Source organism: Toxorhynchites rutilus, chromosome 2 (genome assembly GCF_029784135.1).
Source record: "Toxorhynchites rutilus septentrionalis strain SRP chromosome 2, ASM2978413v1, whole genome shotgun sequence".
In the NCBI taxonomy this organism is placed as follows: Eukaryota; Metazoa; Arthropoda; class Insecta; order Diptera; family Culicidae; genus Toxorhynchites; species Toxorhynchites rutilus.
The window spans coordinates 68,440,477-68,456,651 of NC_073745.1; the positions used below are offsets into that span (position 1 = coordinate 68,440,477).

Here is a 16,175-nt window from a genome sequence, read left to right on the forward strand (position 1 = left end):
CGACTGGGAAGTCTTGGGCGATGGTTATATTATATAATTCCAAATGTTTCTTCGAAAGCATGGTTCAAAGGTTTGGACGTAAGTCGTGACTTCTATGTCTGTCTGTGAGGAAACGGTCACGATGACATCGATCACGCAGTTTGGCAATATACGGATAATTACGCAGCCAGAGAGTATCTTTCGAATGCTCTTGAGGTCCAATGGAGACAACCCTATGTTCCTGTTAGAGACTTGTTGGGAACTCGTGACATCTGCTATATGCAGTTGATCTATATGTTTGTGGAACGGACTTGTATGAGAATTTAATGCTTTTGTGTTTTTCTTTTTCGTTATCAGTTTGTTTGTCTTGTCCCCACCCTCGACAGCTAGTCGAACACCAGATGCTATTCCTGGTCATTATGCACAATAATACAGTGCGTGAGGCAATCCTCGGTTTAGACAACGAAACCTCATATCCACATCCCTAACCTGATTAGTTTGAATTAGCGGCTCATGAGATTGAGCCTTACAAATAAATGAATTGAAAAAAATATCTTTAACTCTAAAGTAGGGATTGTTGGCCGGTTTTATCGTTACCGGTTTTACCGGTAATACCGGGTCATTTTTCATTACCGAATTTCCGGTAATTTTACAAATCAATAACCTGTAATTTCGGTAATTTTTATTTTTACATCACAAATAGTATTCGTCTTTATGCCACTCGAGAATCAAAATAAGATCGAACAGTGGTGCGCCGATTCTACGACCTCCGAGCTTCATTCCAAAAATCGCTGCCCGATCTAAAAACGAGACAGCGATAAAGGAATTGGTAGATGTTCTCGAACCAGTTCTGGTCGCTGTTGAACTGCTATGCCAGAAGAACTGCACCCTTTATGAAGCTGACGTCGGAACGCAATTTATGCTAGAACAGCTATCGGAGCAACCATCGGAAATTTGGAAGCAGCTGTTTGAAGCCCTGATTGAAAGGATTGCAGAAAAACGTTTCTTATATGCAGATTTGTCCACGTATATGAATAATCCTCTGCTCGTGGTTGTGACACACATAATAATGACTTGTACTGCATTAATCAAGCAGGCATTTAAAATAGTTCGTGACTTGATGAAATTTGACAATTATGGTATTGATTCAGTAGTTGGACAACAGGAGGGAAAATCCACTGGACGAATCAGTAGAATCAGTGTTTGGATTTCGATCAAAATCAAATGATACACAATGTGTCATGCAAGTAAACTCTCACGAACATATAACCAAATATGAGAGGATCATTCAGATACTTGTATGAATGTCAGCAATCACTTTTGTAACATTTAGTGATTAAACTAAGAGAGGAACGAAGACTGTTGTTTGCATATTCGAGTTGTATCAAACATGGCACACTATTTTCGGAGCCTGCATACAAGTTTGAACCGCATACATCGTCTCATTTTACTATAGCGAAACCCACTGCACATACAAGTGTAAAGCAATAAATGATACAAGAAAAATTACGTCATCATTACGTCACCATTTGCGGAGAGCAGCGAATGGGAAAAGAGATAAAACGCGAGAGTTTTTGCTTCTCACTGGAGCGGTGTTGCTAGTAAAACTATGCGGTCTATATGAATATACACATTTCAAGGGATAGCGGCGTTAAAAATGGAAAATATAATCTGACTACCCTTCCCTTAGCCTCTATCGAGCTAAATAATCATATAGTTTGCACTCTCTGAGATTTAAAAATCAGGATCTGCTACATTAGCTGAATATGAATCTTTCGCTTTGCGTTGTCCGTATGATCCTGCTGTTTCATGATGCATGGAGAGGTCGGTATGCATATGTTAGAGGCAAAGAAGAAAATAAGATTTCTGCACTGAGAGCGTATATGATAGCTTTGCTTGCATGCTGGTGTGCTATGAAGTGCGAGCCGATGCAGAGTTGTCTCGTTCTCTTTTGTGTCGTGATTTGCAGCACATAACAATAATAGAATACCGCTGGGGGAAATGTTTCCTGAAAGATCATATTTGAACGAACGAAAGCGATTTTTTCAATGAGTGGATCATTTGGCAAACACTGAGTAGAATAGTTGAACATTGATTGATGATTGCAGCATACAAAGGTATCAACGTCCAGCGTAAGCTCAACGTTTATAAACGGATTGATGAAAACCCTCAGGAAAGAGTTTTCGTACAGAGGGCATCAGAGGTAAATACACGACAATGGAGTCTGAACGTGCGTTTCCCTTTTCTGGAGATATCGTTAATGAGATTCGATATACATTAGAAGACTACAAAATTAACATTATTTGTCTCTCTAAGTTATACTTTAACCAACAAACTAAGTAGCAAAAACTTACAAAATGTTTTCTTGTAAGCTAATCATTATCAATAAAAGCCGTTTCTTCAAGAAATGGTTTATTACAAAGTATTCTTTTATCGGTAATTTACCGGTTTTACCGGTAATGAAATTTCAATTACCGAATAACCGGTTATTGAAATTTTGGCACGGTAATGCAATCCCTACTCTAAAGCATTGATAGCAACATGTCGTAACCAAGATTTTCGCCGAATTAAAACACGTCTACTCGCACCAACAATAATCCAGAGAATGAAAGTTTGTTACAATCAACCACAATATATTCTCAAGCTGGAGAGGATACAATATCGTTGCTTGCGTATAGCCATGGGGTGTTTGCATTCGACACATACGATGAGTCTCGAAATTTTGGCAGGAGTACCCCCGCTTACTCTTCGGTTCACAGAATTATCCTACAGATTTCTCATCCGTTGCAAGATCATGAATCCATTGGTGATTGATAACTTCGAAAATCTACTCCAACTGACTCCTCAGTCAAGTTTTATGTCTTTATACCATGAGTACCTTACCCACGGCGTGCACCCTTCACCTGGCATCTCCAACCAAGTTTGCTTCCCATACTTTTGCAACTCCTCTGTCATTTTTGATCTGTCCTACGTCTCCAATGTTATGTCTGATCACCTACGCTCCAATGTTATTCCGTCGATATTTTCGGAAAAATATGGGAAAGTTGGATCTGATAAAATGTTCTTTACTGACGGTTCATACATAAACGGGTCCACTGGCTTCGGCATCTTCAATGAAAATTCCAGTGCCTCTTTCAAACTCAAAGATCATTGTTCCGTGTATGTCGCAGAAATGGGTGCGATATACTATGCTCTAGGGATCATTGAAACACTGCCCATCGACCATTATTTTATTTTTTCAGACAGTCTCAGCTCAATAGAGGCAATCCGCTCAATGAAAGTTGATAAACGCTCATCTTATTTCCTAACAAGAATAAGACATCTATTGAGTGTTTTGGTCGAAAAATTATTCAAGATTACCTTAGCATGGGTTCCCTCTCATTGCTCGATTCCGGGGAATGAGAAAGCGGACTCGCTAGCTAAGGTGAGCACTTCAGAAGGCACACTTTTTGAAAGGCAAATTGCCTATAATTAATTTTTTCACATTCCTCGTCAGGACACACTCGTTAGTTGACAGCGCATGTGGAGTGAAGATGAGTTCGGTCGTTGGTTACACACGATTATCCCTAAGGTTTCGACGAGTGCTTGGTTTAAGGGATTGAATGTAGGTCGTGATTTCATTCGCGTGATATCTCGGCTCATGTCCAATCACTACAACCTAAACGCGCATCTCTATCGCGATCGCAGCAAACAATCTTTGTGATTGTGGCGATGGCTACAACGACATCGAGCATGTTGTCTGGTCGTGTATCCGGTTCCATGTTGCTCGCTCTCAGCTCTCTAGAGCATTGAGAGCACAAGGCAGACAATCGGATATCCCCGTCCGGGATATCTTAGGTAGCCGTGATCCTGATCTTCTGCTTCATCTATACCTGTTCCTCAGAAACGCCGATGTCAACGTTTAATGATGTTTCCTTCGTTGTGTCCCTGTTTCATATCCCTCCTATCCGATCTATAAACTTTTACTTAGTCGCGGCAATACATACACACACTCTTTACAGATACACGGGCCAAAGGTTGTGCAGTCCACTGATGATTCAACAAGAGCCAAAGGTTATAGATATGGGGTACATACTAGGGGGGTGTTGCTGATTAATGATCAGCTGCATCTCAATAGGAAGTATCCCGTGTCGGGCACACGTACAGAGCATTGGAGACAGCAACATCCCAATTACGAGAACACTTGTAATACTAACCTCGAGCCGACCGCGAGTAATCGGTTACATATTACTAACATAGATAATAAGAAAAACTGTCAAAATATTGAACTCCGGCCCCGTCAGGCTAACGCCATATGAGCCTTGATAAAAATATATATTTTGGAAAAAAAACCACAATATTTGAGCAAAATCAAGCTCTCGATTTACCGAACACTCAGCTCTCCATATGCTGTCATGTGCACAGGAGATTGGAGAATGTGTTCGGTTCCCGGTATTCTCAATTCTTCCTGTGTAACGCTTTCTCATTGCATTCGCTTTTTTCTCTTATTATTGGAGCTTTGATATTTTAAAGTGTAGTTCGTCAATTCATCCAAGCTACAAAACAGATGAATCGCTAGTTATTTTTTCTAGTAGTTATATCGTCTGATGAATTCTAATAATATTCGGTATTCCTAGTCCTATCTCCCACACAACACTCTATCGTTTTCTTAGGATTCGGTCGAAGATCCAGCTGCAAATGGTAGATCCAAAGAAATGGGTGCACAAAACTACAAAACTACGTCACCATTAATCTATCGGCAACAGAATACAGAAAGTATCGATTCGTAAGTACGTAAATAAGCCCTTTGTTTCCATACTCTCTACTTTGCCAGCCTGCCCAAAGACACTTAGTTTTCGTCAAAATTTTCGCTAAACATTAACTTCTGTCCTTTAATTCATTCCGTATTTTCGGAATTTCTTTATTTGCAAAGACAACATCGTCAAGAAACAAGAGTTGATTTTTACGGAATCCATTAACGAACTTACGCAAAGCTGAATCAGCTCACGCGACACCTACATTAGAGCTCAGAACCAGAAACGTGATGATGTTTGTTCATTCTACGCACTTAAAAGCAAAATTCGATCGTGATTATTAATTTTATTTCTATTTAGATTCATTTTGACCGTCAGTATATGATAAGAAAGTTGGAGTTTTGTATATTTAGGAGGGTTTCAACACACACATTCATAACATATGACGAATGATTCGGTGCAAGTGCCCTAATTTACATTTTTTCATTAGGCAAATGATGGGTGGCATTTGTTGCGCTTCAAATATTGCAGAACCTTCACGTATCGGCCGAAAGGAGGTCGTGATTTCATTCGCGTGATATCTCGGCTCATGTCCAATCACTACAACCTAAACGCGCATCTCTATCGCGATCGCAGCAAACAATCTTTGTGATTGTGGCGATGGCTACAACGACATCGAGCATGTTGTCTGGTCGTGTATCCGGTTCCATGCTGCTCGCTCTCAGCTCTCTAGAGCATTGAGAGCACAAGGCAGACAATCGGATATCCCCGTCCGGGATATCTTAGGTAGCCGTGATCCTGATCTTCTGCTTCATCTATACCTGTTCCTCAGAAACGCCGATGTCAACGTTTAATGATGTTTCCTTCGTTGTGTCCCTGTTTCATATCCCTCCTATCCGATCTATAAACTTTTACTTAGTCGCGGCAATACATACACACACTCTTTACAGATACACGGGCCAAAGGTTGTGCAGTCCACTGATGATTCAACAAGAGCCAAAGGTTATAGATATGGGGTACATACTAGGGGGGTGTTGCTGATTAATGATCAGCTGCATCTCAATAGGAAGTATCCCGTGTCGGGCACACGTACAGAGCATTGGAGACAGCAAATGGTAGATCCAAAGAAATGGGTGCACAAAACTACAAAACTACGTCACCATTAATCTATCGGCAACAGAATACAGAAGGTATCGATTCGTAAGTACGTAAATAAGCCCTTTGTTTCCATACTCTCTACTTTGCCAGCCTGCCCAAAGACACTTAGTTTTCGTCAAAATTTTCGCTAAACATTAACTTCTGTCCTTTAATTCATTCCGTATTTTCGGAATTTCTTTATTTGCAAAGACAACATCGTCAAGAAACAAGAGTTGATTTTTACGGAATCCATTAACGAACTTACGCAAAGCTGAATCAGCTCACGCGACACCTACATTAGAGCTCAGAACCAGAAACGTGATGATGTTTGTTCATTCTACGCACTTAAAAGCAAAATTCGATCGTGATTATTAATTTTATTTCTATTTAGATTCATTTTGACCGTCAGTATATGATAAGAAAGTTGGAGTTTTGTATATTTAGGAGGGTTTCAACACACACATTCATAACATATGACGAATGATTCGGTGCAAGTGCCCTAATTTACATTTTTTCATTAGGCAAATGATGGGTGGCATTTGTTGCGCTTCAAATATTGCAGAATCTTCACGTATCGGCCGAAAGGAAGCTCCTGCATAATAAATGATATCAACCCACTTGATATGATATCGATTGCATCGTCATTATTCAATGTTTGAGCTTTTGAAAAATGTCCGGAAGATAGTACTCATAACCTATATTCACTATCAAACATAAACATTTCGAAGATTATCTATGACTTTGGTCCAATCGGGTGTTGAGACCATTGTAAATAGACAAAAATATAATTTTCTTACTATTTACTGAAGAAATTTAATGACTAAAATGATTTCAAATAGAAATTGATGAAAATAATCACGACCGAATCGCGCTTTTGAGGTGAAGGTGGAAGGAAGCCATTGTAGTAGTATAGGTAAAACCACGTGTAAAAATGGGGTAATAGTGTTTGTGAGAGAAGAGCAAAGCACACGTAAATAGATCAATTCACTTATCACACTGTGTGGTGTTCCATTGACACGAGTCTTTGAATACATTTGAAAAAAATAACAATTCAATACTAAAATAAAATGTATGTTCCGATGAACAATTGCAAATATAAATATATATAGAAGGTGTGTTTGCATATGGAGTAAAATTCTGACTATACGCGAGCGTAACATGAACAAATTTATAACACATGCGAATTGGGGCTCTTTTGGTATTCATAAGTTCTTCCGTATAGTAACTCGATGTTGATAATTCCTTAATATTTTCCTTCGTTGATCGTATTGTTTTCACATATTCACGTTGGAGAGCCTTAACCCTTCTCTTCGTTGGCCGAGACATTTTGATTGAATGTAATACTCTTCCGTTACTTTTGAAAACATAGGCAGCCGTGGCAGTGTTCCGAGCTCTGCAATACAATTTGCTTAACCAATGTTAAAGTTGCTAAAACTTACATTATAGACCCATTAAACGTAAAAATAATGATTGTATTGATATCAACACAATTTTATTCTATTGATATTCATGACATGAAACGCTATGACTCAGGAATAACATTTTATTGAGTGGTTTTCATAGCTGTTTCGATGATGTTATCTGGCATCAATGTCGAAAAAATAACGATGCTTTCACCAATACAAACAAAACCATTGCCGAAAATTGAAAAATGAAAATTTAACTTTCAGAGCACTAGCTCGAGTTCTCCGACGTTTTTCACTAAATAGTGCGACAGTAGGTGAAAAATTATTATCTTGTGATTAATCGATTAGAGTTTGGTTGATATTACTTGATGGGAAGTGTGCGTAAACGATCATTTTCTTCACACTGTTTTGACAAATTATTGATTTTCGGGCGAGGGGTGAGGGAGGGAGATGAAAGAAATGAGCGCCATTGTGGTAGCTATTTGTGGCTAGCTTCCACATTCACCTTAAGTGCAGAATAAAGTGCGCTACACATACAGCGTCACCGTCACCGTCCGGTCAAATATTCTCTTGGACTTTTTTTTTGCCGACGTCAAAGTTGCCGTGATGGTGTATGTGAATGCTACCATACGATTTTCATGGGAGAATATTTGTCATTTCATTCGTTTACGTTGACTTTACTGTGACGGGACGTTGTATGTGTAGCGCACTTAAACAAACATCATCACTTTTATGTTTCTGAGCTCTAATGTAGGTGTCGCATGAGCTGATTCAGCTTTGCATAAATTCGTCAATGCCGTCAACGCGAAAAAGCTGCATCGGCTCATGCGACACCTACACTAGAGCTCAGAACCACAAAAGTGATGATGTTTGTTTTTGACGTAGGACTACGTCTTTCATTTCTATACCGGGGTGTAAAATCAAAGTTTCGAAAACGAAAGCGTTACGCCGGAGACCGAGATTTTGAGCGTTAATAGCTCCTAAACAACTGAACGAAATGGTATGATAAACACTTCATTCGAAAGATAAAATGTCTACGCGTTCTATACTTGTTACTTTCTGATCCAAAAACTTGTTTCAATAGTCTTAAATTTGCTTTCAAAATAGGCTATTGAAATCACCAATCGGTATATAAGCGAGCGCCGCTCGGAAATCCACTCAGTTCTAATTGAACAGCGATTGGAGCATGTTGTCGCTGTTGTGGTGAAGCTCTTCGTTTATCATGAAAGCGCGGATGAACGGTGTCACCAAGAGCCTGTTTGTGCACCTTAGGCCAGAAGGGAATCCATCAGGAGGAGAGTGATGCCACAAACGGTTCCCCGGGAAGATCTCGAAGCAGCCGCTACACACACATATACACGCGCGGAATTCTTTCCGTTTGGATGCCATTCAGCATCGAGAAAGATCCGGAAAATAATCTGCCAGTTCCTCTGGGAATTTAAAAATACATTCATGTGAAAGAGCTTATTTTAATGTTTTCTATCCATGTAACACTGTGACCAAATATGTTATAATCAAGTGCTATTAACAGGTGGTTATCGAGTTAGCATTAACCACTGGTGGGCTTCCAGTATCGAGGAAAATGTGGAAATATCTAATCGTTACTGAAAATAATCTGCCAGTTCCTCTTGGAATTTAAAAATACATTCATGTGAAAGAGTTTACTTTAATGTTTTCTATCCATGTAACACTGTGACCAAATACATTTGGTTTTGTGATTTTTCAATCAATCGCAATTAACAGGATAGATGAGGAAGATTATTCTTCCTCATCAGTAGGATATTTCCGTATCCAATATTGTATGCGCACGCAATCGATTATTGCTCAGTCGCCGAAAGTTCCGAGCTCAGAGAGTTCATTCCCCTCTAGTTTGCCTTCCAAATTGCCATCGTAAACCACGCCTTCTCTCGATTCAATCACGCACAAAAAGCATACTTAAGCGATATTCTGGTGGTGAGACGCATTCATTTTTCGTGAGGACATCGACAAGACAACATCGATGCTGAGGGTGCCTGACGGCGAAGGATCGAGATCTGCCCGCAAACAAACGCAAGCAGTTTGTTTGAAACTGTGAGGGAGCACAGAGAAGCCGATCCTTCAGGAGAAAAGAAGGTGACCATCGAATCAGCCGCTACACACACACATACACGCACGGAATTCTTTCCGTTTGGATGCCATTCAGCATCGAGAAAGATCCGGAAAATAATCTGCCTGCCAGTTCCTCTGGGAATTTAACAATACATTCATGTGAAAGAGTTTACTTTAATGTTTTCTATCCATGTAACACTGTGACCAAATATGTTTCAATCAAGTGCTATTAACAGCTGTTGATCGAATTAGCATTTAACCCACCAGTGGCTTCCAGTATCGAGGAAAATGTGGACATATCTAATCGTTACTGAGAATAATCTGCCAGTTCCTCTGGGAATTTAAAAATACATTCATGTGAAAGAGTTTATTTTAATGTTTTCTATCCATAAAATATCCATGTAATACATTTGGTTTTGTGATTTGTCAATCAAGTGCAGTTAGCAGGAAAGCTTCTGAAGATTATTCTTCAGAACAAGGTTTTTCGTATCCTATATTGGATGCATAAAACCTTGTGCCTCCAACGTGTAACGCTCTCGTTTTCGAAGTCCCCCAAATATTCATTTATTCATTCATTCAGAATGGATTTAGATTCAACTTCAAACAAATGATCTCTAAATCAACGATAGTCCTACGTCACCCTTGCGGTTATACCATAGATATAACCCACTTCCTGTTTTTTTTTACACATCACAATGCTAGATTCGATCGTGATTATTCATTTTATTTCTAATTAAATTCATTTTAACCACTAAATTTCTTCTGTAAATGGTAAGAATATTTTATTTTTGTATATTTACAATGATTTTAACACGCGATTTGACCAAAGTCATAGATAATCTTCGAAATTTTTAATTTTGATAATGAATATAGGTTATGAGTACAATCTTCCGGACATTTTTCAGAAGCTCATATTATGGATAATGACGATGAAATCGATATCATGTTAAGTTGGTTGATATCATTGATTATGCAGGAGATTCCGTTCGGTCGACACGAGAAGAATCTGAAGTAATAAAAAACGCAACATATGCCATCTATCGTTTGCCCAGTAAGAAAATTGAATTATAACACTTATATCAAGTCATTCTTCATATGTTATGAATTACACAATGATTTTCTAACCTTTTCAGCGTAGAAAGAATACATGAAACCGGGAAATTTGGAGAAAATTTCCGATTTTTCTAAAAAAAATAAACGAATATCATACCAAAAAAACAAAACGTCATCATTTTTCTCGCTGCGCCATCTGGTTGTAAATCTAACTTAAATTTGTCAATTGACGAATCTACGCAAAGCTGAATCAGCCCATGCAACACCTACATTAGAGCTCAGAACCACAAAAGTGATGATGTTTGTACTTCTACGCACTGAAAGGCAAGATTCGATCGTGATTATTCATTTTATGTCTATTTAGATTCATTTTAACCATTAAATGTCGTCAGTATATGGTAAGAAAGTTAGGGCTTTGTATATTTACGTTGGTTTCAACACGCGATTGGACCAAAGTCATTGATAATCTTCGAAAATTTTTAGCTTGATAATGCATACAGGTTATGAATACTGTGGATAATAGTGATGAAATCGATATCATATTAAGTTGGATTATATCATTGATAATGTAAGGGCCGATACGAGAAGGATTTGCAGTGCAACACATGCTTCTCATCGTTTACCTAGTTGAAAAAAAATAAAGTTATAAGCCCTTCTTCAAAATATTCAAACCACATTGTAAAATGGTAATTTTCTAACCTTGTTAGCGTAGAAAGAATACGTGAAACCGGGTAATTTGAAGATACATTCTGATTTTTCTAAAAAATTTGAACGAATTTCATACCAAAAAAAAAAACAAAACATGATCATTCTACTCGCTGCGCCATCTGGTTGTAAATCCGACGTAAATTCATCAATTGACGAATTTACGTTGGATTTACAACCAGATGGCGCAGCGAGTAAAATGAGGATGTTTTGTTTTTTTGGCATGAAATTCGTTCAAATTTTCTAGAAAAATCAGAATTTATCTTCAAATTTCCCGGTTTCATGGATTCTTTCCACGCTGAAAAGGTTAGAAAATCATCATTTTACAATGTGCTATGTATATTACGAGGAATGGCTTGTTATAAGTATTGTAACTTTAATTTTTTTCAATTTAGTAAACGATGAATAGGGTGTTTTGCGCTAGAAATACTGCAAATCCTTCTCATATCGGCCCCTACATAATCAATGATATCAGCCAATGTGATATGATATCGATTTCATCGCAATTATCCATAGTATCAATAACCGGTATGCATTATCAAACTTAAAATTTTCTAACATTATCTATGACTTTGGTCACATCGCGTGTTGAAACCATCGTAAATATGTAAATATTTCAGCCATTGAATGTTGTCAGTATATGATAAGAAAGTTGGAGTTTTGTATATTTACGATGGTTTCAACACGCGATTTGACCAAAGTCATAGATAGTCTTCGAAAATTTTAAGTTTGATAATGCATACCGGTTATTTGACGAATTTACGCAAAGCTGAATCAGCTCATGTGACATCTACATTAGAACTCAGAACCACAAAAGTGAGGGTGTTTGTTTATTTTACGCACTGAAAAGCAAGATTCGGTGGTGATTATTCATTTTATTTCAATTTAGATTGATTCAGCCATCGAATGTCGTCAGTATATGGTAAGAATGTTAGAGTTTAGTATATTTACGATGGTCTCAACAAGCGATTTAACCAAAGTCATAGATAATCTTAGAAAATTTTAAGTTTGATAATGCATACCGGTTATTGATACTATGGATAATTGCGATGAAATCGATATCATATCACATTGGCTGATATCATTGATTATGTAGGGGTCGATACTAGATGGATTTGCAGTATTTTCAGCGCAAAACACGCTATTCATCGTTTACTTAGTTGAAAAAAATTAAAGTTACTATACTTATAACAAGCCATTCCTCGTAATATACATAGCATATTGTAAAATGATGAATTTCTAACCTTTTCAGCGTGGAAAGAATACATGAAACCGGGAAATTTGAAGATAAATTCTGATTTGTCTAGAAAATTTCAACGAATTTCATACCAAAAATACAAAACATCCTCATTTTACTCGCTGCGCCATCTGGTTGTAAATCCAACGTAAATTCGTCAATTGATACTATGGATAATTGCGATTAAATCGATATCATATTGGCGATCTAACGCAAAACGTAAACGATCGGTGAGAGATCTGGATTTTGTTTTTGAACTAAGAAAATGATGCTAATGTAACCTAAAACTCAAAAACAAATCACGTATATTTTACTTCCGGGCTTTCCAATGCAGTTCTCACATGCAGGAATCGTGCATTTTTCTACTTGTGTTTGATTATGCTCTCGAATTTCCTTCTTTAATTCAACCATTGTCAACATTTTTATAGTTTTCACTACTGAAAGAGGTAAATAAATAACATTTTATATATAAAATTGCGCAGAATTAAATTTCTTACAAACTCATCGCAATCAAATAATCTTTTATGACTATAACATTGTAATTTATGGAAAGAACTACAAACCTTTCCCATCCTAGGAAACAAACCATTCTATCCTGGATTCCTCGAGTCGAGAAGACGCACCACGCTAGATATGGGGTACATACAAGGGGGGCGTCGCTGATTAATGGTCAGCTGCATCCCAATAGGAAGTATCCCGTGTGTGTATCCCGGGCACACGTACAGAGCATTGGAGACAGCAACATCCCAATTACGAGAACACTTGTAATACTAACCTCGAGCCGACCGCGAGTAGTCGGTTACATATTACTAACATAGATAATAAGAAAAACTGTCAAAATATTGAACTCCGGCCCCGTCAGGCTAACGCCATATAAGCCTTGATAAAAATATATATTTTGGAAAAAAAAAAAACTACAAACCTTCCATAAGCTCACATGGCAAAATTTCAAACCATCATCACTTTCACCGCAGCGCCGCCTAGGTGTAGATTTGTACGTTAGATCGCCAATCGAATTGGCTGATATCATTGATTATGTAGGGGCCGATACGAGAACGATTTGCAGTATTTCTAGCGCAAAACACCCTATTCATCGTTTACTTAATTGAAAAAAAATAAAGTTACAGTACTTATAACAAGCCATTCCTCGTAATATACATAGCACATTGTAAAATGATGATTTTCTAACCTTTTCAGCGTGGAAAGAATCCATGAAACCGGGAAATTTGAAGATAAATTCTGATTTTTCTAGAAAATTTGAACGAATTTCATACCAAAAAACAAAACATCCTCATTTTTCTCACTGCGCCATCTGGTTGTAAATCCCACGTAAATTCGTCAATTGTGATTATGGTTAAAATGAGAGGGCTTACATCGCTCTCCAGGTTACGCATTCGCTTTGATACTGGGCCAGAATTGACGTTTTCTGACGTTTTTTCAGTCCGATGTAAACAACAGTAGAAAATCGAAACCAGTTTCAGGTTAACAATTGATAACAGAAAAGCGGAAGACAAAAATTTAAGTTGAACTATGAATATCCTCTAAATTTATGTTTTGATCAAAAATGTTAACGTCGAAAATTAGCAAGGTTGGCAAAGTGGTAATCTGTGGGGCGAAAGGTGTGGGGAAAACTACCATTTTGGAGCAATTAATATATGGCAACATAACGATCGACTCGGTAAGTGCTACTGTTGGCAGTGCGTGAGTAATGCACAGTGGGATCTCCGAAATAACTGGACTTTCTAATTAATGCAATTTAAACCGCGTACATACTCGCTTCTAGAGAAATTTGGCTGATGTTGGTTTTATTTTGGGGGCTGGAATTTTCGCAGGAAATTCACAGCACAATTGAGGATACATATGTGGCGAGCGTGGATACCGGGAAGGGAAGTCGGGATACGTTAAGGATATACGATACGGCTGGTCTGCAAGGTAATGTCCAGTTACCAAGACACTATCTCAGTTACCCGGATGCTTTCATTCTGGTGTACGACCCGAGTGATCCCACGAGTTTGGACATGTTGGGAGGAATTAAAAGCGACATAGATAAATATAAGGATAAGAAAGAGGTATGATGAAGATTGATGTTGCTTGCAAAACATTGATTGAAATCGTATTCCACTGCATTCTAGATATTCGTTATTGTGATAGCAAATATGCGTTCCCGTCAAAGCCGTTCGGCCAACTCATCTCCCATCAATTCCAACCATCAACAGCTGAGTAATGATGCAATCGAATCGAATCTCACGCGAGCTAACAATTGGTGCGCTCGAGAACGTATTAAACACTACACCGTAAACGCGATGGAAAGGGCTTCGATATATGAGCCATTTATACAACTTGCTTGCAGGCTGTATCCTCCTCAGACGAAGAGCACCTTCCCACAGCTTCGTCAGTTAACTCAGAAAACATCCAAAGTGGACAATAGTTAGGAAAAGTACAGTTGGTACCAAACATTGTGTATTGTGCTTTTTCTTAATATACCTACTGTATTAAACGGGTTCTCAAAACCGATTATTGTGATTTAAATGCTGCAATTCGATGTATTTGTTGGAGATGAATGACTAGGCATTAGTATTAAATATAGTTTTTATGTTCCACTCTGTTTAACCAGGGACCACCAGACTGCACTTATTTGTAGGAATAGGACGAAAACAGTTCCAAATACAGCGTACTGAGAATGCACCTATATTTACCTTACTTTTATTTTGTTACGTTACGTTTAAGTATATGCTTTTTCCGAAAGTATTATGCATATAATTAGTCATCTCCTGCCGATAGGTGAACACCTGTATCTCCTTTATGTACTTATATTATCACAAATAGTACTTATTATCAAACAAATCCAAAAATCAGTATGAAATAAAAGTGTACATTTAAACATATTTTTATTGGTTCTTAAAAAAATATTTCCTTAACTCCACTCATGCTTCCATTAGTTAATCAGAGTTAGCAAGCCGCAATATCCAATTCTACAAATCCACCGATGGACCCAGCGATGCCAGCCAAAACATGCATGGGCTGCCCACATACCACGTGGACAACTTCAGGTGGGGTGGGTTACGAAAATGTCCACGGTTGTCCACGGTGGGGGAAGAGGGGGGTTTAGATACTATCCACGTGGACACGATTAGTATTTTTGATGCGCTTTATGCGCTTTATTTTCAAGAATTATCGAACTTTCCGCCCGCCCTAGTATTCAGTGTTTATAAAAAAGGGATGGCTGAACTTCTTCCCTGAAACGTGTGTTTTGGAAATCATCCACATGAATTGAGAGCAATGCTTTTTTTTCCATTGGTAGGAGAGAATTATGCATTCCCCTAGGATGAAGCTACAATCGAAGAATGTTATAATTCTATAACACACTCGACAATGAAATTAGAGTAACAAAGTGTAAAATTGTAAAATTTAAGTGATTTTTGAAATGCTGTAACCTCGTGAAAAATCAACCTATGAAGATGGATATACGAGGGCAGTTGAATAAGTACTTAGCATACAAAAAAAAACAAAAATTTTGGAAAAGTGGCGATTTATTTCTCAAGATAGTCTTCTGTTCGCCTCTTGACACAGCGATGCTCCAACTTATTTAATCCATCTGAGGAATGCGTTTCTCGAGGTCTGCAAAGTGAGCCTCCGTGGCGGCGATGACCTCCTCATTCGACTCAAATTTCTGCCCGACGAGTGTTTTTTTTTGTTTGGAAACAAAAAAAAAGTCGCACGGAGCCACATCTGGAGAAAACGGTGGATGGGGCAGCAGTTCGTAGTGCAATTTGACCAATTTAGCCGTGGCAACGACGGAATTTCCATTTTCCCATTTTTTTTAAATCCGTGGACACG

At 38.1% G+C, this 16,175-nt stretch overlaps 1 protein-coding gene across 1 annotated transcript; it reads left to right on the forward strand.

Moving 5' to 3' along the window:
• Positions 1–13,790: 13,790 nt before the first annotated feature.
• On the forward strand, positions 13,791–15,223 carry LOC129768795 (NF-kappa-B inhibitor-interacting Ras-like protein). The gene is made up of 3 exons (XM_055770681.1): positions 13,791–14,016; positions 14,171–14,407; positions 14,471–15,223. Exons 1-3 carry the CDS (start codon positions 13,903–13,905, stop codon positions 14,768–14,770), a joined length of 651 nt encoding a protein of 216 aa, XP_055626656.1. The 5' UTR covers positions 13,791–13,902; the 3' UTR covers positions 14,771–15,223.
• Positions 15,224–16,175: the final 952 nt, after the last annotated feature.

Excerpts from the sequence above, each read along its gene's own strand:
- LOC129768795 (XM_055770681.1), top strand. The coding sequence starts at position 13,903 with ATGTTAACGTCGAAAATTAGCAAGGTTGGCAAAGTGGTAATCTGTGGG. Across the intron at positions 14,017-14,170 it reads GCAACATAACGATCGACTCG|GAAATTCACAGCACAATTGA; the intron begins GTAAGTGCTACT and ends GAATTTTCGCAG. Across the intron at positions 14,408-14,470 it reads AATATAAGGATAAGAAAGAG|ATATTCGTTATTGTGATAGC; the intron begins GTATGATGAAGA and ends ACTGCATTCTAG.